The following is a 25,659-nucleotide window of genomic DNA, read 5'->3' as shown; positions in this document are numbered from 1 at the left end:
GCAGGGATTTTGGAGGACCGAAGCAGAAACAATAATAAGCCCAGGGCAGGGCTGCATTATGGTGAGTTGTTTTAATAATACATTCGATGTATAATACACCCGCCGCGGTGCTTCAAATCAAATGCCCACCCTACTGATCTGTTCATGTGTTATAATAATAATACATTCGATTTATAATACACCCGCCGCAGTGCTTCAAATCAAATGCCCACCCTACTGATCTGTTCATGCGTTATAATAATACATTCGATTTATAATGCAAGCACCTGCATTAAAATCAAATGACATCTGTTCATGTGTTATGCACCCGAGAGGCACTTTATAATAGAAAAAAAGACAGTGCAAACATGTATATGTCGTTTATTTTGACAGAGTTAAAACATTTTCACTATCATTATAATTATATTATTACATGGCGTTTTCACATTCGCCGAAATGCTTGCTTGTCAATAGCGCTCGTCAGAGGTCCGATATTACTCGATAACGGACCTCTGTGGAACAATAATGACCGCTGTGCACAGCTGTTCACAATCAAGGCCACTGACACACTGCATCAGTGCAGCCAATCAGACACACCTGCTGGCTGCACTGACAGCGGAGTGTGTGTGACGATGACAGCAGAGCCAGAAAGGAACTGCGTCTGCATTTGATCTCGTCTTGTCGATGTAAAATGAATTAGGTATATTGTTTGTAAGTTAGCCATGTAATAATAAGCGGGATAATGTATAGCTATACTGGGATCATTGTCGCAAAATAATTGACCTTCACTGACGTTTAAAACACCTCGGTGCTGCGCCTCGGTATTTTAAACTCCGTGTCGGTCAATTCTTTTGCGACAATGACCTCGTAGCTATACATTATCCCTTACTTAAATTAGCCTGGCCCGCCATTCAATGGCTTGGGGAAAAATTGGCCCGTGAGCAAACCTAATTGCAGACCCCTGCCCTATTGTTCAAGTTTCAAGTTCAAGTTTCTTTATTAGTTGTCATACAGAAGTACAGAATACTTTTATACAAAATGCTTCTTTCTGTTACGCTCCAGAGACTGTGCTAGACATGTCAATGCAGAGTAGAAGTAACTGAGTTACCATACAATATAATAATATACTATACAGTGCAAAGCAGAAATGGGATGAGGTACAATTTAGGTACAATTTACAGTAAGGTGTAATGAGGTATGGGTTGTAGTGCAAATTCTTTACCAATAAATATAAAGTGTGTTTAGGTGTTCTAAAGTGGGTAAAGTGGGTGCTGCAGTGAGTTGTTTGTTTAAAGTGAGTGTGTGCATGTGGGAGTGTGTGCGTGTGGATGTGTGTGCTGTGAGTGCATTTGATGGTTGTTACATAGTGTTATTGTTCGTTGAGCATCCTGATGGCCTGGGGATAGAAGCTTCTTCTGAGTTTCTCTGTGCTTGCCATGAGACTCCGGTATCGCTTGCCTGACCGCAGCAGTTCAAAGAGGCAGTTGTTTGGGTGGCTGGAGTCTTTGATAATTCTCTTAGCCTTACCCATGCACCGCTTGTTGTAAATATCCTGGAGAGTGGGAAGCCCCCCTCCAATTGTGTGTTCGGCTGAACGGGCCATTCTCTGTAGTCTGCTACGATCTTGTGCTGTGCTATTCCCAAACCAGGAGGTGATATTGCCAGTCAGGATGCTGTCCCTGACCCTCGACCTCCTAAAGTCCACAATCATCTCCTTTGTTTTGCTGACGTTCAGGGAGAGGCTGTTCTCTTGACACCATCCCGCTAGAACCTTGACCTCCTCCAGGTAGGCCCTCTCGTCGTTTGGAGAGATCAGGCACACCACTACTGTGTCATCAGCAAATTTGATGATTGTGTTGTTGTTCCGCTGTGCCACACAGTCATGCGTAGAGCTGCCGCGATTACCGCATTACCGCGGTATCGCTGTTACATCACGGCCACCGCAGAGTAGGCTGAATACCGCGTCACCGTTGTTTTTTATAATAATAATAATAATTTACCCTCCTCTCGTTGGGCTTGCTGCTCTGCAGATATACCCTACTCGTCTATCGAGGTTCCAAGCGACCCTATTGGGTACCAGAAAAGTCACGTGAAACATTGCAGACCACTGATTGGTCAGAAGAGAGACGCGTCACACGTTTTTACTTCCTGAATGTCAGTTCATCACAACAGCTAATAACGTTAGCTTTAACTCTCCGCCGGAGTGGACTATCATCGCTCTTCAGGAGTACTAAACGAGACATAATGATTTTACTGTCTGCAACGAATGTTATAATAAAAGCCCTTCGTTCTATACACTTGTCTGATTGAAAACTTTATTAACGGACCGCAGAATGGGACAACTCGGCACGCTCTGAGCAAAGAAAGGAACTGAGATATGAATAGAGTATTGCTTGCTATGGTCCGGTAAATACGCTGATGTTATTGAACGCATAACTATATAATGTCAATGCCACAAAACGAATGCCTTTATTATAAAGTAGTAACTTTATAGTAATAATAATAAGAAAGGGTCGGGGGGTGCCCGCGACACCGAGTGAACTGCGCATCCGTGTTTCACTTTCAATAACTAATGCGTGCTTGCCGAATCCCAAACAATATTCATGCTGCAAAGTCATCCTCTAAAGATAGACATTTAGACTAGAGGCAGGCTATATGCTATAAAGAGTAGACAACTACTAAAAAAAAAAAATGCATTCAAACTTTTTTTTTAATTTTTTGTGTGCGTGCGGTAAAAACCGCGGCGGTAGGAAATATTTTGCAAATTTGTGCGATAAGGAAATAATCAATACCGCGGCAGCTCTAGTCATGCGTGTACAGGGAGTAGAGGAGGGGACTCAGAACACAGCCCTGGGGGGCCCCTATGTTGAGTGTGATGGATGAGGAGGTGCAGTTGCCTGCTCTCACCAACTGGGGTCTGCCTGTCAGGAAGTCCAAGACCCACTGGCAGAGGTCATAGTTCAAGCCCAGGTCCCTGAGCTTGGCTATGAGTTTGGAGGAGACTATGGTATTGAATGCTGAGCTGTAGTCGATGAACAGCATTCTCACATAGTTCCCCTGCCTCTTGTCCAGGTGTGATGCTGCTGTGTGCAGCACATGGGCTATGGCGTCCTCCGTGGACCTGTTGGGGCGGTATGCAATTGCAGGGGGTCCAGATTGATGGGGAGGTTGGAGCAGATGTAACCCTTTACTAGCTTCTCAAAGCACTTCATGGCTATGGGGGTGAGAGCTACAGGGCGGTAGTCGTTGAGGCAAGCAGGCTTGGATTTTTTGGGTACAGGGATAATAGTGGACTTCTTCAGACAGGTGGGGATGACAGCCTGTTCCAAGGACAGGTTAAATATGTCAGGCGCCCCTAAGCGGGTCTGGCCGGTACTGCCTGTTTCGAAAATCAAATATGTGAAAAGATCCTGCTAGTGGATCGGGTACCTAAGAAGCGTTATAAATATGGAATAAAACAATAACAACTCGTCACGTATATACTCGTGGCTCTGGTCCACAACGCTCTTTTTCGAAACACGTATATATACGTGGACGGACGCCATAGTGTTAACCTGGTGGTAAAACAGAAACAAAACGGTGGGATCAGCGATACATTCGAGCATAACACAACAACATTAGACTGGAGCCCACGTTACCAACACATCAACAAACCATTACATTCAAAGCTTACACAAGTAACAAGGAGAGTGGAAGTCTGCGTTAACAATATAACGTACCGTTGGTCAGTTAAGTTGCCAAATATAGCTGGTTCATCAGCCTCTTTGATCCGAAAGACTCGTGCAGTCTTAATGTTCGTTCCAATAGTTCCTTTGTTTGAATCGTCAACGTTCGTTGCGCCTGCGTTTTTAAACCCCAGACGGTCAAGCCGACCCGGAAGTAGTTCTTTGTCCCAACACATGCACGTTCCAGTGCCGTGGTAGCACCCGCTAGATGGCACCAGATGGTGAATAATCCTTTGCAAAACGTTCTTGTAGTAACAATCAGGGGAGGAAATTAGGCCACTTTACTGGCCAAATGCTAGTATTTTTTATGTTTGGCTGGTAAAAAAAATCAGATACCCGCCAGTTGGCTGGTAAGCCAAAAAGTTAGTTTCCTCCCCTGCTGGCGAGTATACAAAAAAATAAAACATTCTGCAATCACTGCACTGGCAAACGGTGCGCGTCTTCTGAGTGATCGCTTTAGTTGACAGTGCCACGAGAGCACTGCACAAGACCACCCGCGGACATATAATGTTTAATAAACGTTTGCGCAGTACTGGCCAACCCGCGGACATATAATAATAAAAGTCCCGCGGTACTAGGCTAGCCATCAGGAGCACTCGCAAACAGATAACGTTAAACACAGCAGAAGATGGAAAACAGACAGACTGACCAACGGGGAACTGCATCCAACCCTAGTACAACCCTCGAGTATAAGTTACTAAGGACACATTTAAATCACAGAGGTGTAATGTTAGTCTACTGGAACTGTATACAGTGGTTAGCTTCTAGTTAGCGTTTTAGCTATAGCTGCTTGCTAGCTAACGTTAGCCCCGTGTGCTCAAAGCAGCCAGCTAGGTGTATCTGTTATGACTATAATGTTTCCAAAAAAGCACCGGACTACGACGTAAGGTTAGACATTTTATTTCATGCTCAAAAGCCCCTGGCTTGCACATCGCAGTCACGAAAGGGGCTAGCTCAACCAGTGCACTGTGCACAACAGCACACCAACCCAACTGACGTTACCACAACACTTGACGGTACTTCACAGCACTGTCGTAAGACCACCGTGCTGTCTTAAAGGCACAGTGTGCCTACCCAGATGCATACACAATATTGACGCGGCTTGACATACAAAGAAGTAATTATCACAATTAGCGATTTTTTTTGTCTGGTAAAAAATCTGTTTGGCTGGTAAAAAAAATCAGATACTCGCCAGTTGGCTGGTAAGCCAAAAAGTTAGTTTCCTCCCCTGGTAACAATCATTGGATAATACATTGGATAATTCCAGTTTCGCCATAGAGCCATGTCGTATTCTTTTAGATAGGGTTGGGCTACGTGGTTCAGTGGGCAAGGCGCTCACCACGAATACTGGAGACGCTGGGTTCGCCTGTTCGAGCCCAGCGCTCTACATTGCTTTCAGTTTAGCTGGTCGTCCGTACTAATACACATTGGCAGTATTAGGGGGTGGGAAACGGGTGGGGATCGGGCGTTGTGGACAGCGACTCCTACAGGTCGGTTGGTGTGCCTGCGCAGTAGAATCAGGAAGCGATGGGGGCGGCGCCCCTCCAAAGCGCAGACGCCTGACGCTGAAAGATCGCGCCGCGCAGGTGAAAAAATTCGACTGCCGTTACCTCGAGTATCGGAGGGGACTCGTGCTATGCATAGCCGCCTGGCCCTAAGAGCACCGGGAGCGGCTGCTCTCTCACTATTGAACTTGGGGGAGCAAGGTTATGATCTTGCTCCACCACTTTTTGATCATATGAAATATGATATATAATATAATATATATATAAATCTAACCATAACTACGTAATTTCAATCAAATTAATAATACGCAATGACACTTAATAACAAGTTTTTAAGTTTCCAAAGATTGCGAACCCCCCCCCCCCTGCCCCATTATGGTTTGATCCAGTACCTCCCATCTCCAGCACGTAGACCTTCAGCACACAGCGCTGCAGTCTGGCTGCACGGCTGCAGCGGGTAGGCTGTGAGTGTAAATCAAAGCCCACAGAGTGTGTCATAATATTGGTGATAGGCAGGCAGGCTTTTCCAGTAAGTTGTTCAAATAAAAGGATTATGTTAGACATAAGTTACTATTGAGTGGTAGTAGAACTTCTACGGACTACGGTTCTACCACGCAATACAATAAAAGTGTTTCACGGTCGCGAATTGCGATCTGGTCATTAGGGCTGCAACGATTAGTCGACATAATCGACGACGTCGATTATAAAAAATCGTTGACGAGAAATTGTTGCGTCGATTAGTCATAAAAAAAAAAAAATTTATTTAATTTTTTTTTTTTTTGCACTACCTACCTATCTTTGTGAGAGTGGCTTCTCAGGGTTCCAGACAACATCATAACATGATGATCCCATAGCAAATTTTGGACATTGAAAACATTGTTCCCCTGCAGGAGATGATGATCAGACTAGACACACAATACATTACACACGCACTCCTCTCACTCACACACAGCGATCAGAGTAAGACACACACACATACACACTCCTCTCACTCACACACAGCGATCAGAGTAAGACACACACACATTCACACTCCTCTCTCTCACACACAGCGATCAGAGTAAGACACACACACATTCACACTCCTCTCACTCACACACAGCGATCAGAGTAAGACACACACACATACACAAATTACACAGTACACACCTCTCACTCACACAGCGATCAGAGTAAGACACACACACAAATTACACAGTACACACACTCCTCTCACTCACACAGCGATCAGAGTAAGACACACACACATACACACACACACAGACTCCTCTCACACACAGCAAACAAAAGTTATTTAAAGTACACTTCCACTTTAATTTGTATTATTTAATTTATTTATCTTGTTATGAGTGATTGCTGTATTGTTCTTCAAATACATTTTCATTTAAAGTGGCTTAAAGATCCAAATTCAAATGTTTCATGAGTCATTATTTTAATTTGCTATGGGATCATCATGTTATGATGTTGTTGTTTGGTCCTGACAAGAGTCTCAAAGTCTGGGGTGATGGTAGACAAGCAACTCTGAGGTCATGCTCAATGTCCAATCTGTTCTTCTGCTCTGCTGAGAAGCCACTTTCACAAAGATGGGTAATTTAAAAAAAAAAAAAAATCCTTTTTTTTTGTTGTTGTTGTTGTTTACATAAACCACGATTAGTCGACTAATCGAAAAAATAATCGGCAGATTAGTCGACTACCAAATTAGTCATTAGTTGCAGCCCTACTGGTCATACGGTTTCCTCGAATAAATAATAATAACGTTTCCCTCTCTGGTTGGCGTTAGCTTTAGTGCTAGCCGCTAGCTAACGTTATCTAGATATGTGGTGTGAGGCACTGTGAGCTGGATGACGTTGACTTCATTTGCAAACGTTAACGCTATCTATATGGCAGACGAGCAGGGCCGTATTAACGACGGCCGCGGCCCGTGGGCCTAAAGTGACGAGGGGCCTCAATTTTTTTTTTTTTACTTTTTTTTTTTTTTTAGATCGATGTCATGATTGTGCACTGCAGACTCAGGGAGGAGGCAGAGAAGGAGAGAAAGAGACACAAGATTTACAGGTAATGGAAATATATCTTTTTTCTCTTTCTTATTAAAAACTTGGCCTATTTGAAAGGAGATTGATTTAATAAAAATGAATGAGCGAAAAATCAATATACAGTGTATATACAGTATATATATATATTATTATACAAAGGCATGCAAATTTCTCGATTCTGATTGGCCATTTACACGTCTTTATTGGCAACAATCCACGGTCCTGGGCTCAGGACCCGCCCACAACCGAATCACATATCACTCCCCGGCTCACTCCGGGAGAAAACAAGATCGCGGACAACAAATGGTTATGTTGAAAGCACCATAACGACTAAATATGAAGCGATTCTGTCAAGGGGAATGTGTTAGTCCTTTAAACAATGTTGGATGATGTAATTGATGGGTCTTGAGTCAATCTAGAACAAAAGAAAAATCGCGGATTGATTGATTGATTAATTGATTGATTTAAATTTCTTCCTTCCTACTTTCTACTGACTGCAGCGTTCTCTCTCACACTGTCCGACGCTGGCGTACCCACAAACACACACACACACATACACACACACACACACACACACACGCACGCACACTGTGACACACACACACACACACGCACACACACACACTCCTGTCTGCAACAGCGGGGGAGTCAGACTGAGAGAGAAGCAGCGCTGTTTTAAGTGAGCATGGTCTATTGAATTGATTGATTGGTTGATTGCTAATTTTATTACTGTACCCCTGGTTTCCAACTGGTTAAGTTTAGGCTAAAAGAAATAAATAAAAAAATAGGGCGAAGAAAACGTTTTTTTCCTATAGGGCAAAGAAAACTTTTTAATTTGTTTTACCTACTTTATATAGAAGCATCTAAGAATGAAGTTCTATGGAAAGTAGGTCTGCATTCCCTTAACAATTGTGTGTATTGAGCCGTACTGTATTGTACCCATTCTGCATCTGGTAATAAAATGTTCAATCAATCATTCCAATAATACACAGTTGGATGTGTTAGTTGGTTGGATGCACTTCAAGCTGCTTCCACATGAGGCAACTTCTCTCAATCATTCCAATAATACACAGTTGGATGTGTTAGTTTGGTTGGATGCACTTCAAGCTGCTTCCACATGGAGGCAACTTGTCTTTTTTGTAGTTGTGGGAACTACTTTTTCTGGCGGATGGTTTTTTCAATAAATCTTCGATTAATGTGTGTTTATTGTATAGAAATAAGGTTGTATGAATCTGGCAGTTGTATAAAAGCTTTACACCACTTGTAGTCGTGATTTGTGACCAATAAACCATGCCTAGGGGGGTCTAACGACCACCCCTAGGCATGGTTTATTGGTCACAAACCACTCCTGCGCGTGATGTAATGCTTAAATATATTATTATTATTATAGTAATTGGCTATCATACTGCAATATAAACTGAGTTTTATAGTGAAAAGAGCAGCTTTATTGGTCAAGATTGAAGGCTCTATATTGCAGGAAATTGCACATACAGGTTCATTAAATTAAAAAAAATATCTGCCATGGAGGGGGTCGTGCCGGACCCCCTCCAAAACAACCCTTGCCTGTCAAAAAAAAAATAAAAAATAAATAAATAAAAAAAAAAAAAAAAAAAATTAAACAATATTTGCACCCCCACTTTCAACTATAACTAGGCGGCCATGGTGCTATGTATGACTTAGTCCACATTGCAGCCGGCTTGTGGGAGGCAAGAAACAACGTTCGAGACAGGGGAGGGTTGAATTGGATGATACGAAATTGGGATGGGATAAAAAGTGGATAAAAAAAAAGATAGGGTTGGGCATCGTTTGAATTTGAACGATTCCGGTTCAGATTCTCCATTTCGATACTGTTCTAAACGATTCTCAATTCCGATTCTTTGAGGTGCAGGTCAAAACAGGTCACAGCTTATTTCGCAGGAGATTTTTTTTCTGTTTTCATACTATTCACATTGTAAGTTGACTTTATACAGTTTAATTTGGTTGCTGTACTGTAACTAGGGTATTAATTAACAAAGTAAAAAAAAAAAATGAAAAATTTGGAATCGAAATTAAGAATCGAAATGCAATACGTTACTTCCGGTTCCAGAACCGGAAGTTAGGAACCGGTTCCTATTAGAACCAGTTCTCGGTGCCCAACCCTACTTTTAGCACAGCAGTTTGCGCAGGTCCGAGGCAACTTATGGGCAATGTCCAACGCAGGGCTGAATAGCTAGATATCATACTGTAGATGGAATTGAAGGTCCACTGATCTGTGTGAGGGTTTTCGTTATCTGGCAATTGCAGTTTTTCTTTACCGGAAAAATCTGTTGAAGTCTGACATATTATATTTAAATCTCTCCAGTCATAATGTCTTGTGAAAATAATTTCCTTATTTTATTTGGTTACAAAGTAGCGTATACCGAGTACATTTTTTTCCAATACTGCCATTTTATTAGTATTGATACTATGAGTCGAGTGGCTGTGTGACCGGAGCAGTGGGCATGTCATCAGTGTCGGCTGAACACACACAATCTGCCTAAAGCCAGGACTTGGCGGTGTGAGCGCACTTTCCCATTTGAGACTAGAATAGCGAAACGGAAAAATTATTTAGGAGCACATACGAGTAAAGATTATATCCAACAAGCAGACAGTTCTTTTGGTTCCGTAATTCTTTTTTTTTGTACAGCATATTAAATCAATAACCTAGAATAGATTAGATTAAAATGTATCGTCATTATACAGTACAATGGAGGTTTGGCATCCAACCAGAGTGCAAATGTAACAGTAAAGTGCAATAGTAATATACAATTTACAGGTGATTAAACTGGGTATAAAATATATAAATTAGTACTATCGAGTATAGTGCCATCAGATGTACCGTAATTCCTCTAATAGTAACCCTGGCTTGTATTTGTTTCAACTGTAGCAGGTACCAGGCTTGTATTAGGAGGAGGCCTGTATAAGAGGGAGGCCTATATTTCAAATTTTCAAACGGATCATAATGAATAAATCAACATTTTGTGTCAGTTTGAACCCAGTAAAATGTACTGGGTTCATTTATTGAAACCAAGTACTGTATGAAATAGTAAACAGTGCAATTACAGGTGGTCACTGGTCATTTCAACGTTTTCAAAGTGAAATCAAGTAACTAGCTCAGTATGCAGCTCAGTATATTAGTAACCCGGCTTGTATTAGGAGGCCGGCTTATAATTGCTTAGCTCAAGAGCGCACCCGGCCATTAATAGAGACCCGGCTTGTATTTGAGACCCGGTTACTATTAGAGGAATTACGGTATTTACAGATTTGTAGTATTAACATGTACAGTGATACAGGTCAGGTATAAAGACACTATGGTAGTAGTCTATTGGCCAGCAGCGTAATTAGTACAAGTAAGTAAGGGATATGTACAGTAGATATAGTATAATTAATAGTGGTCTTAATTTGCCCACCTTCATTTCTCATTGATTACATTGACTCAAGACTTTATATAATATTCTTGACAAAATATTTTAACTGCCACGTGCAGTGGCTGACATAGATAATCTGCCATTATATCATTTAACAATGTCGACACGTAATTTTCAATAAGACAAAACACTAGAGCATTTATAATGCCACAGAAGCGTATTAGACCTTGTCTACTTCGATTAGGTTTGACGGCGCTGGGTTTCATTCCACCGGTCGCTCCAACGTCGTTGCAGTGAATCTCACTTTCACACTCACTTCCTCTCCCCAAGCCTCTCGCGGTTTGACAGCTTTCACCTCGTACCGCAAACCACGTTGGCTCTCCCTCCCCAGCAGTCCCCTCCTCCTCCTCGCTCTCCTCATTTAGCTTTTCAATATATTACTCATGGCTATAGCACAACGTACAATATGTACCTTTTTCCGGTGGTGAATTAGTACTTCAATTTACATAGTTGAAGAGAGGTCAGGCTGCCCAGCAACAACAGCAGCCACAGCCTGTGCTCAGAAGAATACAAAACCCCCAAAGCGCTGCCAGCAGAAAACAAAAAGAGGATTCCTATGGACACGCCGGCTTAGTCCTACTTAACATTTTGGAACCTGTATGATCAGCCATTCAGCAATATTTGTCACACGCAAGTATGAAAATAGATACTCACCCTTGCGGATGGGTCTGTAGGCCTCCAGGAAGTATGGCTTGAGGTAGACCTCAAAAAGATTTCCAGTAATTCCCTCTACCGTGTCATCTATTGGGAGAACGTGGATCCTCTTTCCATACTTCACATCAGGACAAGGCTGAATACTAGGAAGAGAGAAAATAATCAATACCATTCTTCTATTAAAAAAAAGGTCATGAGTAGTGAATTACACACGTGTACGCGTTTCCTTATCCCACATGTACAATGTCGGTTCCAACAGAGATCTGTACTGGGTGGAGTAGGAGGGGCAGGTTGGGGCGGTCGGTCGTCAATATAATGAGACAATGTTTTGACTAGAGGTACACTGATAAAACGTTTTAACTGACCGAAATATCACCTTTTTTTTTTTTCGTGATTACTGCGACCAGACATTTTTTATTTTGCTGCAGCTTTTCTATGTTTTATTGTGGGGATTTTGAGGGAAAGTGTGAAAATTAGGGATGTTTGATATTGGCTTTTTTACCGATACAGATATACAGATATTGTCCAACTCTTAATTTCCAATACCGATATCAACCGATGCAGATATATGCAGGGCCCCCCCCCCCCAAAATGGAATAATTTCAGTTAATTAACATTACATATCTCTTTTTGTTTTTTAACACAACATTATGCATACTTTTGACAATAAATAAAATCAGAATTTGTTCTTACTTGCCTGCCTGGGTAAATAAATGTAAAAAAAAAACGATACAGATAATTTCCGATATCACATTTTAATGCCAATATCGGCCGATAATATCGGTAGGCCGATAATATCGGACATGCCTAGTGAAAATTGCTAGTGTGAAATGAAGATTGACTCTACAATGGTGCATTAAGTGGGATGAGAACCAGAACATTGTGAGCAGCAGCAGCTTGACATTTTAAGCAGAAATATTGCAGTTCCGATACTTCACTGCATATTTATTGACCAATTGCAACAGTTAAAATGCAGGGAGGAAGCATTCCTTTTACAGTTGAAAGTTTAATCTAAACAAATGCCAACCTACCATTTTATTTTCCAATTGAACCACTAGATAATCCTTACATTTTCATTAAAATACAATGTGCTACTACTCAGTTATTTTCAGATTCCGATTATTTTATTGTCACAGCTTTTTTTAAATATACAGATTCAGATAAACGTGAGATGCTTGTTTTTCCCGGCTCCTCAATCGTAGATTTTAAAATCTATACAAACTATACAATACAAGGTATACAAAGTGCGTACAAAAAGCAAAAACGACTAGGTCTAATGAGGAGCTTGAGTGAAATGTGCAACTTTCTCTTCTGGCGCTGAGTCTCTGGGATTTGGCATTGAGAAATGTCAGATATCACAGTATTTTAGCCTGGTATTGGGCCAAAACCCCATACTGGCATCAGTGTTATCACTGTATACCTCTTCCCCATAACATGCATTAAAAGTTTTTTTTATTTTTTTATTATTATTATCTTTTTCCCCCCTCCTTTTTTCCGATTTTTCTCCCATCCCACTGTTAGTCGTTATGCCAATTCCCAACCCCCTTCCTGGTTGTTGCGCACCCCCCCCCTACTGTTGGTCCGGGAGGCCGGAGACTGTCGCATGTTTTCCTCCGACACATGTGCAGCCAGCCGGCAGCCAGCCTGGCAGCGCAGATTCTCACCGGGAGAGTGTAACGACAACGTGTGGAAGGTCACACTCCCTTTCTCCAGATCCTACCCTCGCTGTGCAGGCGCCCCGACCGAACTGTATGGGTCGCTGTCCACAACGCCCAGGAGCCACCCACGGCTTCCCTCCCCCTAACTCAGCCAAACGAGTTAGTATAGCGATCAGCCCAAGCCAAGGCAATGCTGACTCTCCGGGAGTCGAGACCGCAGCCTCTTTCATTGGTGACGAGCACAATCTCCGCTACGCCACCTGACCGCCACATGCATTCAAAGTTAATAAAAGGTTGATCACAAAAAGAAAAACAGAAGAGTGGGCATTTCTTACCTGATGACATCGCCCAGTCGGACCCTCAGATTGTTGCGGACAACCCTGTTCATGCGGATCTTTTCGTCAGAACAGGTGTCGTCAGAGAGCACAATACACACCGACTCCCTCCTCTTCTTCCCCTTCATCAGCACTGTGTCACCACGGAAGAGCTGCAGCTCATCCATCTTGGCCTGAAAATGTTACATTAAATAAATTACACAGTAATCCTGAGAGACCATGTTCATTGTTGACATGAGACTTTAGGTAAAGGGAAAAAAAGTACATACGTTTCTTTTTTAAACTTACCTGAGAGAGGGAGACCACACTGTTGTCCTCATTGATGGATTCATCAACAATCAATCTATTAGGTCTGCTCTTCTGCTTCAGAATTGCAGTGGAAAGATCCTCTTGTATCTTACTGTGAAATGAGATATATAGGTCAGATAGGAATGGTTTCCATCTCAAACCAAATGTCTGGTTTGTCAGAACAATTTTGTGTTTCTCATTAAGCGAGTAAACAAGGTATTTGTGTGTGCACTCATTGAGACGGTGTCAAATGTAAATGGCTTAAGCTAAAATGGTGCAGCCACGCTGTGGCACCCTCCACCAAACTTCAGTTGACCCGTTACATTCACAACAGAGTCTAGATGCTCTTCTAGAAAACTCGAGGAACTTCGCCGCGTTTCATAGTTTCCCTTCCGTGTTGTGAAGCAGGCTAACGTTAGCATTTGAGCTAGCTCGCTAGCGAGCCCTGATGACACAGCAAAAGGATCCCCCCCCCCCATTTTAATTTTAGAAACCCTCTGAGGAAATCAATGATCGCTTTAATTTCGAAACTATATAGTTTGCGATAAGTCAGTCAATCTAAAAAAAAATAGAGGCGTCGTTTTAGCCAAGTAGGTTACAGTTTTGCCAATGTCACTAATGGATCCTTGCTAAATGTGTATCTGCTGGAATGATACAGACTTGGAAAACCTCGCTAGCTGGCATAGTAGTTAGCATGGCAGGTTGGAGTAGCTTGACAGCTCCAGCTTCCTTTCCTCGCTCGTTGACATCAGCTTGACTAGCCGCTAACGTCAGCCAGCTAGTCACAAAGCGGGGTTCCTTTCTGTATGGGCCAACTTGAACCATGATGCCGGTGAGGTGGTTCGTGGTTGTTGTTGTGGCCTTGGTTTAGCTGCTAATGCTATCTTGTTAGCATGGCAGCGTCACCCACGTAGGTAGGCAGCGTTATTTTTCAGCGAACTGCCGCCGCGGTAGACGATGATGGTACAAAGCAATTAGCCGTTAATAAGATTCGTGAGGTCCGTATGTCCATAGTCACAAACTGTACGTTCACGTCTGAGGTTAAAGCTCACCTCGTTAGCTCGCTTGAAGTGTGTTCGCCAACATGCTAGCTTTAATTAACAAATGTAGTTAATGTTAGCCAAGCAAATTATGTTTGTTTGTTTATTTAGAATCGCGCATTTGATAACGTTACAACAAATTAAAACAAATTAAACTTACTCCGCCGCCGAAGCCATGGTCGCCCAACCGGATTAATATGTATAAATAAATAAAAAAGTCTAGCTAATAAATGGCGAAGCTGTGATGATGATTCTTGCTTCACGCCGTTCTTTGCTTGCTCGATTCGACGCCGATGTTACTCGGAACCGTTTTTCTCGCGTCAGAAGCTGCGAAACGAAACTCACGCCCACTACCATGAACTGCCAATGAAATTGCTTTTAGCTTGACGTAAGAATATTGTAAGAACTTCAACCAATTGAGAAATACGTGGGATGTCCTTATTTTCCTAAACATTTCGTCTATTGGCTTATTATTATTAACATCTTTCGTCAAACTTTCATCCTCCAATTGAAGTGCACCGCGTTGATAATGAGGAATCGTGAAAACACTACGAAATGATTTTATAATAGTGGGGCGGCATAGCTAACCTATTGTTCAATTTGTGATAAAAGCACCAAATTTGGTACATATTTAGCTTAATATATTTAGAAAATATATGGATACTCCAATAGGGTCCAGCTGCAGCCTCGGAGATTGGTCCAGATTGGGCCATTGGGGCATTGCAGATTGGCATTTTGGTGACCATGGTAACCATTTCCAAAAATGGCTGCCAGAGATTACTGGCATAGAACACTTTGGCCACCAAAGCTATTGTTTTCCATGTTTTTAACACCACAAATAGTATTTACATCCAACTTAAAGTGAAGAACATGTTTTATTAATATATTTTTTTTTTATAATTATTATATAAAAAAATAAAATTTTAAAAATCAACAAATATACAACAATTTACAAAACATAATTAAACATTTTCCTTTTAATCCCCCTCCCCCACACACAAAATGGTGATGGTGCTATTAGTCCATGGGCCAGAGGCCAAAATTTCACTTGTCGGTGCCACTCATGGTGAATAAACTTGCATATCATTTTTTCAAAGATCTAGGTCTGTAGATGATATTTTTGTATGATAGCCCTTCCAGAGTGGTAGCTTAATCTTAATTATCAGGTCATGAAGTATACCTACCCCCTCAGGAAATTGCATTTCAGATGCTGGCGCATATCCTGTTTAGACTCACGTAGAGGACATCTGTCAATGTTTCACAATATTGTGTTTGGTATCATTTTAAAGGGGACTATGTAATCTTTCATTCAAGCTAAGATGTGAATCTTTCTGACCAATATAGAGGTCACTGGAGCTCTTTGAACAGTCAACAACACACATTTTACACGATTTTCGCCTAAATGATATACTATCTTTTAGCCTTGTGTCATCTAGGAGCAATAGGGACACAAAATACAAAATCTACAACACTCTCAGGACCATAAGGATTCAGGAAATGTATAATATGCCTATACTATTTCTTATCAGGGGTGATTGTGAGCCTTAAATTAGAAGAGCGGTATTAGGCTCCTATTAAAACTATACAGAACAGCCACTAGGATAATGTCACAAAGTGGTCTGTCTTTATCATACATATACAGGAGCAACAGGGGCACAAAATACAAAATCTACAACACTCTCAGGACCATAAGGATTCAGGAAATGTATAATATGCCTATACTATTTCATTGTTACGGGTCATTGTGAGCCTTAAACTGTCCATGAATGAACTTGCCAAAGAAAACCAGTCTCTTAAAAGGGAGCTTCAGACCTTGAAAAGTGCTAGTGCCCAAGATGTCATAGCCAACACAGCCATCAAGCTGAGAGAGGACATCAATAATCAAGATGTTCCTCAAGCCTGGCCACCTGACATCAAACCAGAAGCAGAATGTCCTGTCATTCCAGAATCCCTTAGAGCAGTGGTTCTCAAACTTTTTACACCAAGTACCACCTGAGAACGTAGCTGGCTCAAGTACCACCATATGACCGGCGTTAAAATACAGTCTATTCAGCTATGCACAGTTCACGCAGGAGGCAAATGTATTCCTAATACCATTATTTATTGTTAACTTTTGTCAGACCAACTTTGACCATCACTTCTTCATTCAAGGACAAGCTTCAAACAGACACAATGATTAGCAGCAACACAGATTTTGATGGATTTTTTGTAATGTCAGATTTAACACCAACTCTTTTCAGAAAAGTGGGAGTATTTCATTTTTTATCTGACATTACAAAAAATCTAAAAAGATAAATGGTTATGATCAGGGCTGAAGTTGAATTAAAGATTTATGACTGTTTAGACTGCACTACTCTCCGTCACAGTGATCTCCTGGTTGTTCCCCACTTAGGTTATCTAACTATCGCGCCGCCGCAACCAGAAACACTGGCCTGACCTGCTTCTAAGTTCAGTGGCCTGACTGAAAAAAAAAATTATTAGCTTTTTTGTAAATGTTTTCAAGTACCACCAGCAGTACCACCAAGTACCACTAGTGGTACGCGTACCACAGTTTGAGAACCACTGCCTTAGAGTCTTCCTGTGCTATCTACTCTCTGGCACTAATGATCCTGATCATGCATCCCAGAGAGTTTTGCGGCTCATACAGTCATTCGGCCATGACATGGTATATGCAGTGACAAGCATCATGCAGTGCTTAGACCTGACAAAGATTGTCTGTGTCTTTGACCAAGCCCTGTATGCAAAGGCTGTTGAGATCACATGGAAACATGCTGGGCAAGTTCCAGAATATCATCATCAGACTTGGGGTATTTCACACCATCTGCACACTGCTGGCAATCATAGGAAAGCGTTTCCAAGATGCTGGACTCCAAGACCTGTGCATTCAGTCTGGCATGATCGCAGAAGGCTCCATTGCTGGGGTCATGGGTGGCCGCAAGTACAACAGGGCAGTGCGACTACACAAGCTCTTGTATGAGGCTCTCATGCGACTGACATGGAAGGGTTTCCTCTCTTGGTTGGAAACAACTGAATGAGATGGTTTATTTGGATGAAACACTGAAGATAATTGACAGCCTTGGGGAAAATGTCTCACAAGCCACTTTGAAGGAAGCCCTCGAGAACAGCTCTTGTGCACGCATCATAGAACTGTTTGAAGTCTACCGCAAGTTCCTCAGAGGTGGGAACAGCAGCCTCTCCAGCTTCTGGGTGTCCTATTTGGACATGGTCGAAATCTTGCTGGGGCTCATCCGAGCATCCCGAGAGGGAGACTGGATGCTACACTTGGCAAGCATTCGAGCAATGATCCCATGGTGCTTTGCCTATGACAGGATGAACTACGCACGCTACCTCCCCTACTACTACGCCCAGATGTCTCAGCTGTACATCACACACCCAGATGTGTACACAGAATTCATGAAAGGAGGTTTCTCTGTCCAACTGGGCCCCACTAATCCCTTTGGCAGGATCCCAGTTGACCAAGCTATAGAAGAAACAGTGAACAAAGACACCCAGACAGCTGGAGGGACGAAGGGATTCAGCTTGAAGTCAGGAGCTGTGGCCAAGTATTACCTAACCGCTGAGTATAGAAGCATGTACCTCAGACAGCTGAGAGACCTGACAGATCATGGCACGTCCAAACTGTCCCATCCAGATCTACAGCGTCCAAGAATCAAGAGAGATTAAGCCGATGTCCAGTCTCTTCTTGACCTTATGCAGAACAAGTGGTTCAATCCTATGTCCCCTGATGAGAACGATCTGGTTAGCCTGTCCACTGGCTTCATGGCTCCACCTGATGTGACAAGAGATCTCCTGAGAGCTCATGAGATAGGAGAAGAGGCATACCAGGTATTCAAACAAACAAGGTTAGATGAGGACCCACCATCTTTAAAGTTTATGACAAGATGACCAAGCAAAGCCTGAAGACATTCTCCAGTGTCGGCACAAAAAAAGCTAAAGGAAAGAAAGGGCAGGATGTGGTGCTGAGGGCAGACAGAAACCTGTTCAGCCACATGATCCTGTTGGCTGAAAGCAGGAAGATAGACATGAAAGATGTCCTTGCCCACCCACTGGGCCCACTGCCATGGGCACTTGCAAATGCTGATGGGTCTCTACGAAAAACAAACAAGGCTGCACTTGCCAGAGAGCTGGAACAGAATGTGTCTCCTGTTGAAGAGATCCCAACACCATCCACTTCCATCATTGATGGGATGAGCCTGGTCCAGAAAATGAATGGCAACAACAAAACCTTTGGACAGGTGGCAGAGTCACTCTTCACCCAGGTCCTCCACGAGGGGGCACAGAGTCAGAGGATGGATGTTGTGTTTTATGTTTACCGCCAGACTTCAATCAAAGATGCTGAATGACAAAACCGGGGTGCAGACACTACGGTCCAATACAAGAACCTGGCAGGAGGACACCACGTACAGCAGTGGAGAACTTTCCTGTGCAGTCCTTCCAACAAGACCAGTCTCATCAAGTTTCTGGTGGAAGAGTGGAACCTCCCACAATACAGAAAGAGGCTGCATGGCAAAGTGTTGTACACAACCTGTGAGGAAACCTGCTACAGGTTGACAGATGGTGGGTGTGAAGAAGTAGCAGAACTGCAATCAACACATGACGAAGCTGACACTCGCCTGCTCCTGCATGCATCAGATGCTGCAAACATGGGCTCAAAAGCAGTCATCATCATAGCTGAGGACACTGATGTCATGGTGCTTTGTCTTGCCTTCCAGAAGGACATCACCTGTCCCATCTACATGAAGTGTGGGACCCAGAACCGCACACGATATGTGAACATCAGCAAACTTGCAAGCTCAGTTGGAGACAGCCTCTGTGACAGCCTAATTGGCTTACACGCCTTCACTGGCTGTGACACTGTCAGTGCATTCGCTGGCCGGGGGAAGCTGAATGCCCTGAAGATGGTGAAGAAGGATACTTCCTACCAAGAAACCTTCAGTGGACTAGGGCAGTCATGGGATGTGAGTGAGGAGCTGTTCCAGAGAATTGAGGAGTTTACATGTCACATGTACTCTGCTGATGTCATGGTGCTTTGTCTTGCCTTCCAGAAGGACATCACCTGTCCCATCTACATGAAGTGTGGGACCCAGAACCGCACACGATATGTGAACATCAGCAAACTTGCAAGCTCAGTTGGAGACAGCCTCTGTGACAGCCTAATTGGCTTACACGCCTTCACTGGCTGTGACACTGTCAGTGCATTCGCTGGCCGGGGGAAGCTGAATGCCCTGAAGATGGTGAAGAAGGATACTTCCTACCAAGAAACCTTCAGTGGACTAGGGCAGTCATGGGATGTGAGTGAGGAGCTGTTCCAGAGAATTGAGGAGTTTACATGTCACATGTACTCTGCTAACAGCAGCACAGTAGAGGTGAACCAACTGCGCTACCAGCTCTTCTGTACCAAAAGGGGAGAGGTCGAGTCCAGCCAGCTTCCACCATGTAGGGACTGTCTCTTCCTGCATGTTGAATGAGCCAACTATCAGGCAGCAATCTGGAAGAGCAGTCTGCAGTCTAACCCTGTGGTCTCAAGTCCTACAGAGCATGGATGGAAAGACGATGAGGGCAAGCTGGAAATTTACTGGATGCGCTCCCCACCTGCACCAGATGTAGTCTTGGAATTGCTAAGATGCAAGTGTGTCCGTTCATGCAAAATGCCAAGCTGCACATGCTTATCAAATGGACTGGCATGCACAGATATGTGCAAGTTACAGACATGCAGCAACCAAAAACTGCAGGATGATCCAGAACCTGACTTCGAACTCGAGGAGTCAGAGGATGAGAGAGACGAGCAGTTTGAGTGATTCAATGTACATTTAGTATATAATGTTGTTCTGTTTAATAGGTTGTTCATAAAACTCTAAGTGGTTCCTTATCTCATTGTGGTGTCCTTTATGTCCTGTATATGTATGATAAAGACAGACCACTTTGTGACATTATCCTAGTGGCTGTTCTGTATAGTTTTAATAGGAGCCTAATACCGCTCTTCTAATTTAAGGCTCACAATCACCCCTGATAAGAAATAGTATAGGCATATTATACATTTCCTGAATCCTTATGGTCCTGAGAGTGTTGTAGATTTTGTATTTTGTGTCCCTATTGCTCCTAGATGACACAAGGCTAAAAGATAGTATATCATTTAGGCGAAAATCGTGTAAAAATGTGTGTTGTTGACTGTTCAAAGAGCTCCAGTGACCTCTATATTGGTCAGAAAGATTCACATCTTAGCTTGAATGAAAGATTACATATTCCCCTTTAAAATGATACCAAACACAATATTGTGAAACATTGACAGATGTCCTCTACGTGAGTCTAAAGCAGGATATGCACCAACATCTGAAATGCGATTTCCTGAGGGGGTGGGTATACTTCATGACTTGATAAGTATGATTAAGCTACCACTCTGGAAGGGCTATCATACAAAAATATCATCTACAGACATAGATCTTTGAAAAAATTATATGTAAGTTTATTCACCGTGAGTGGCACCGATATCTGGTCTGGCCCATGGACTATATTGCCCGATTAAACTATCGAAGAATGGTTCAACTGGCACATTCTCAATCACAGAAGCAGAGGCCTGTGCACTGAAGTGCAACCTTCTTGCACCGGCAGGGCTTTTTGCAACCACTCTTGTAGCCACAAGAGATCAGCTCGTGGCAGGATTGTGATGCTTGTGGCATTGTCGTCCAGTGGGGCTCATACATTCCTTCTGTCTTCACCCACCCACAGTCAATTGGTGATTGTAATGATAGGTGCTATCATAGCTGCTACCACTAAGTGGCAGTCTAACATCATGCAACCTGTAACTATGGTTACTGGTAGGGCTATATAATTAGTGCACCTGTGTACAACCTTCAGACAATAAACAGCTGGCTGAAGCAAGCATAAAGAACTAACCAAGTGTCTTATTGATAGTAGACTACAATCTTTACATGGTACCAGGAGTAAAAGCAAGAAGATGGAATCATCATCATCATTTAAGCCGCCCGGCACATTTAAACTGACGGGAAATGTGGATGCAAATTGGAGAGCGTTTAAACAGCAATTCCTGCTGTATCTCGCCGCTGCTGGAGTGGACAAGAGTGTAGATGCGAGGAAAATAGCCATGCTATGCTACTCACCATCGCCGGCACGGAGGCAATAGAGCCTAGGTCTTCAACACCTTTGTGTATGCTGAGCCTGAGGATGGAGACAAGTTTGACAAAGTCATACAAAAGTTTGACGAGCACTGCTTGTCAAGAAAAAATGAAACGTATGAGAGGTACATCTTTCGTTGCCGTTTTCAGAACCCGGGTGAGTCATTTGATAACTTTCTCACCGATCAAGATAAAGGCAAAGTCCTGCAATTTTGGTGCTCTCAGAGACTCTATGGTAAGGGATCAGATAGTGTTGGGGACTAATGAGAAGAAAATCAGGGAGAAATTGTTGAGGGAAATGGACCTCACGTTGGAGTGCGCTATAAGGATATGTCAAGCCAGTGAGCTAGCGCGTCAACATTCAATTACGTTCAGTGAGCATGCGCACGGAGCAGAGTGCCAGGAGAGCGAGGCAGTGAACGCCCTGTCCGCGAGAGAAGGGCGATGGAACAAATATAGAGACAAAGATGACAACTAACATTAGAGACACTGACCGGGAGATGTTCAATTGTAAGAGGTGTGGTGAAAAACAAACCAAGACAATGTCCTGCTTATGGGAAGATGTGTGCCAAATGTAAGGGACAACCATTATGCAAGAATGTGTCTATCCAAGAAAAAAGGACGTGGTGTGAGAACAGTGCAAGAAACGGATGACACTGACAGTGATGATATATTATTTATTGGTGGTTTCATGTGAGCACAGGGTCTGGAAGCAGTGTCTTCCCCTAGATGTGACCACCCTGGTAGACTGCTCTCTTGACGTGCTCCACCAGAGCAGCTCGGGTAGGCGGGATTTTCTGTGCCAAGCTTTTACGTGGAAAATGTTTCCTTCTTGCCTGGTTCACCTTGGTGCAGGTGCTGGTTCTATCAAATAGAAGTATGAAAAACCTCTCAATAATGTTCATTGCATCATCTGGGATCTCCTTTGGTCCATTTGCCAGCATCAGTAGTGCATCTGTCAGGTCCGGCAGTGACTTCCATGTTGACCATGCTGCTTTCTTTCCGTGTCCAGCAAAACTGGATACAGTGTCACAGCCTGTCAACGCATGGAACATTGGAAGGGCACATGACATCTCTGGTCCGAGGTACGCAGCTATTTGGTTGGCTGCCAAGTAGCAAAAGCTCTTGCCAGTTCTGAATGCTAGCCACAGTTCACATCCAGCTGGTAGTTGTGTTATGGCAAACACAGCCAAGACCACAACATTAGTGTCAACAGTGCGAATAAGCAATTTGTGGTGGCCATGCAGTGCAGCGTGTGATACATGCAGTAGCATACGACTATCTGCTTCTTCATGGCTGCATGGGGCCAGGGTGTGGAGATCCTGCAGTGGCTGTGTGCTGAGCACCCCCATCCCATCAGTGAGGACAACCTCCTTGTCTTCCTCACTGAACACCTGAAGGAGGACCTTGGATAGGAAGCTGAATAGTTCCGTCTTGTTACTGTCAACCTGCAGAAAGTTCTGCCAGTTTCCTGGTATGGCCTTCCCAACCACATGTCTCCTTACACCCTTTCCACGCTTGGCTCTTGCTGTGCCTTTCAGGGAGTCATCCTTGTAAGTATCCCAGATAAGGTCCACACGTGACACAGCTGAGAATAGATATATGGGATGCAAACCTGCTGTGCATATTCATCAAATGTCTTGGCACCTGCTGGCTTCATCATCTGAATCATGGCAGCTCCATCAAGAACTACACAGATCGCATCAGGGGCTTTAGTTTGAGCTGGAGACGGGTCCTCCAGGCATTTCAGAAGGTCACTCTTTGTCCCAAGTCATAATCTTCCTCCATCAGAGAGTGCTGGTGGCCATGCTTGGTTCTCATGCTGGAAGAAGTCTTCCAGGTTTCCATCTCTTGTTTGACAGCTAATGTAGAGTCGTGAAAAACTCAACATCACTTTTCATTGATGTCAGCTGCTGCTTCTCCTTACTTGTCGTCTTTCGCGTTGAGCCAACAAACCGTTTCAACCGGTTGCGGTGGATTGTGTCATCAATGGGTTTTGTTCTCTCCACAAGACATTCCTTTGTGAATGCTTGGAACTGTTGTTGGCCAATCGTCTGTGCATTCTTAACAGTCCCCACTGCCGATGGATCTGCAATATCTTTGCTGTAAAGGACAAGCAGGTCTTCACTCTCCTCTTCAAATGGGTTGCCCAGTTCTTCTATTACATTGACGAGTGAGCAGACATCTTTTCTAAATGCTTTCTGCACACTTGCTGTCTGATCATGGTGGAGCACCCCATCTTGTCTTCCCATGAGCTGGTGAGCATCTTCAAAGTCCTCAATCAGCGCTGCAACCTCAGGGCCAGCTACCATCCACCGTCAGAGGGCACTAGGGTTGTCTGTAAGACCTACCACCCCTCCATCACTCTTGATGCAAGCATTATTTTGCTCATGTGCTTGATCAATGGGGATTGGTCTTTTAAATGGTGAAATTGCCAACATTAAATTCTCTGGCAGCATCTAGGTGTCTTGTTGGTAGTTCAGTCATGTCACGAAGATGAACCGGGATCCAGCGGGCATAGTTCATATGGTCCAGAGCAAAGAACCTGGGGATGAGTTCTGTCAGAGCATCGAGGTACATGCTGAAGAAGGACTGCCGCAGGGATCTCACATAGACCAATACACAAGGCTCCAATGCCATGACTATTACCCAGTACTGGAATTGAGGGCAGCTCTCCCTCCTTGAGCACCATTCATCAAACCCCAAAGGCACATCTTCTGTGTCTGTATTACGGTTATTGTAGGCCCGATACTGCAGGACATATAGTGCAGCCACAGTGACTTGGTGGGCACGTCTGGTGCGAGCAACATGTGCTGCACGCAAGGAGTCAGCAATGCCTGCTGTTGTGATCTCTGCTTGTACCAGTGCTTCAACCCAGCCACTGCCTTTCAACCAATCACCCAGGGTCTTCAGAGCTGCCATCTCTATACGCAGGCCGCCAAACATCACAACAAATTTGTCTTCCCCATACATCTCTGGCCACTTCCACTGGATCTGCTTGGCAATACCATACAGGGGTTGATCAAATGTTACTACTGGTGTCTGCCCAGAATTCAGATGTTGAACTGCATTTCTGACTACGTCCATGGAGTGTTTGATCATTGCCACTGTGTGGGCACTCTCGTGGAACACTTGCAAGACTCTTCCGCACATTTTCTAGCCAGCAGTACTCTTCCTTGATGTTATGGTCTGAGATGCCACAGTGCTAGGTGGTACAGGTACCTTTGTTGTGCTACGGACAACCGGTGGGACTTCTGTGTAGTAGCTTGGCAAAAGGCCTACTGTCTTTTGGCTTCCACACCCTCCAACAATCACAATGCTGCGGTCAACTCCTTGACCTGCAAATGTAGGGTGTTGAAGGAGTGAAATACCTGTGCCATGAAAGGACTCCTTTGAGGTAGTTGAGCTAGGGTTATGGTCAATATTATCAACCGCAGCAGTTGTGAAGACGTAAAAATGTAGATGAATAAACTCACAAAATACAGCGCTACTCACAATAATCAGCAATACAGTGAAGAAACACAAAAATCTATATTCTAAATATTATATTCTTATCTTGTATTCATTCACAACTTGTCAAACAGAAGAAAGTAACCTACCTGTAGCTCCTCCGTAAACAGACTGGGAAAAAGGTGGGCGACATAGCATGTGTCCAGCTGGAAATAGCAGCAACAAGGCAAGGGTGACCCTAAACAATGGTATAGGTGCACAGCGCCACCGTGATAATGCACCAGCGCCACCATGTGGTAAAAAATATAATAATAATATATAAAAATATCATTGTAAATTTAAATTTTGTTTTGCAATGTAAGCTTGGGGCCAGCTTATACCTCATACACTGT

The 25,659-nt window shown here is 43.4% G+C and overlaps 1 protein-coding gene across 1 annotated transcript in view; it reads right to left on the bottom strand.

The window, feature by feature from the left end:
- The window catches only part of vcp (valosin containing protein), a 75,535-nt gene extending 60,564 nt beyond the window's left edge, over positions 1-14,971 (bottom strand). The window contains exons 1-4 of the mRNA XM_084323543.1: positions 14,824-14,971; positions 13,624-13,735; positions 13,336-13,508; positions 11,343-11,485 (exon numbers count right to left, since the gene is read on the bottom strand). Of these exons, the coding sequence (XP_084179669.1) occupies positions 11,343-11,485; positions 13,336-13,508; positions 13,624-13,735; positions 14,824-14,840 (445 nt within the window). The 5' untranslated portion in view covers positions 14,841-14,971. The remainder of the gene's footprint in view (positions 1-11,342; positions 11,486-13,335; positions 13,509-13,623; positions 13,736-14,823) is intronic.
- Positions 14,972-25,659: the final 10,688 nt, after the last annotated feature.

The sequence above is a fragment of the Notolepis coatsorum genome (genome assembly GCF_963971535.1).
Source record: "Notolepis coatsorum genome assembly, chromosome: 10".
In the NCBI taxonomy this organism is placed as follows: domain Eukaryota; kingdom Metazoa; phylum Chordata; class Actinopteri; order Aulopiformes; family Paralepididae; genus Notolepis; species Notolepis coatsorum.
This window is presented reverse-complemented; position numbering and strand designations above follow the sequence as displayed.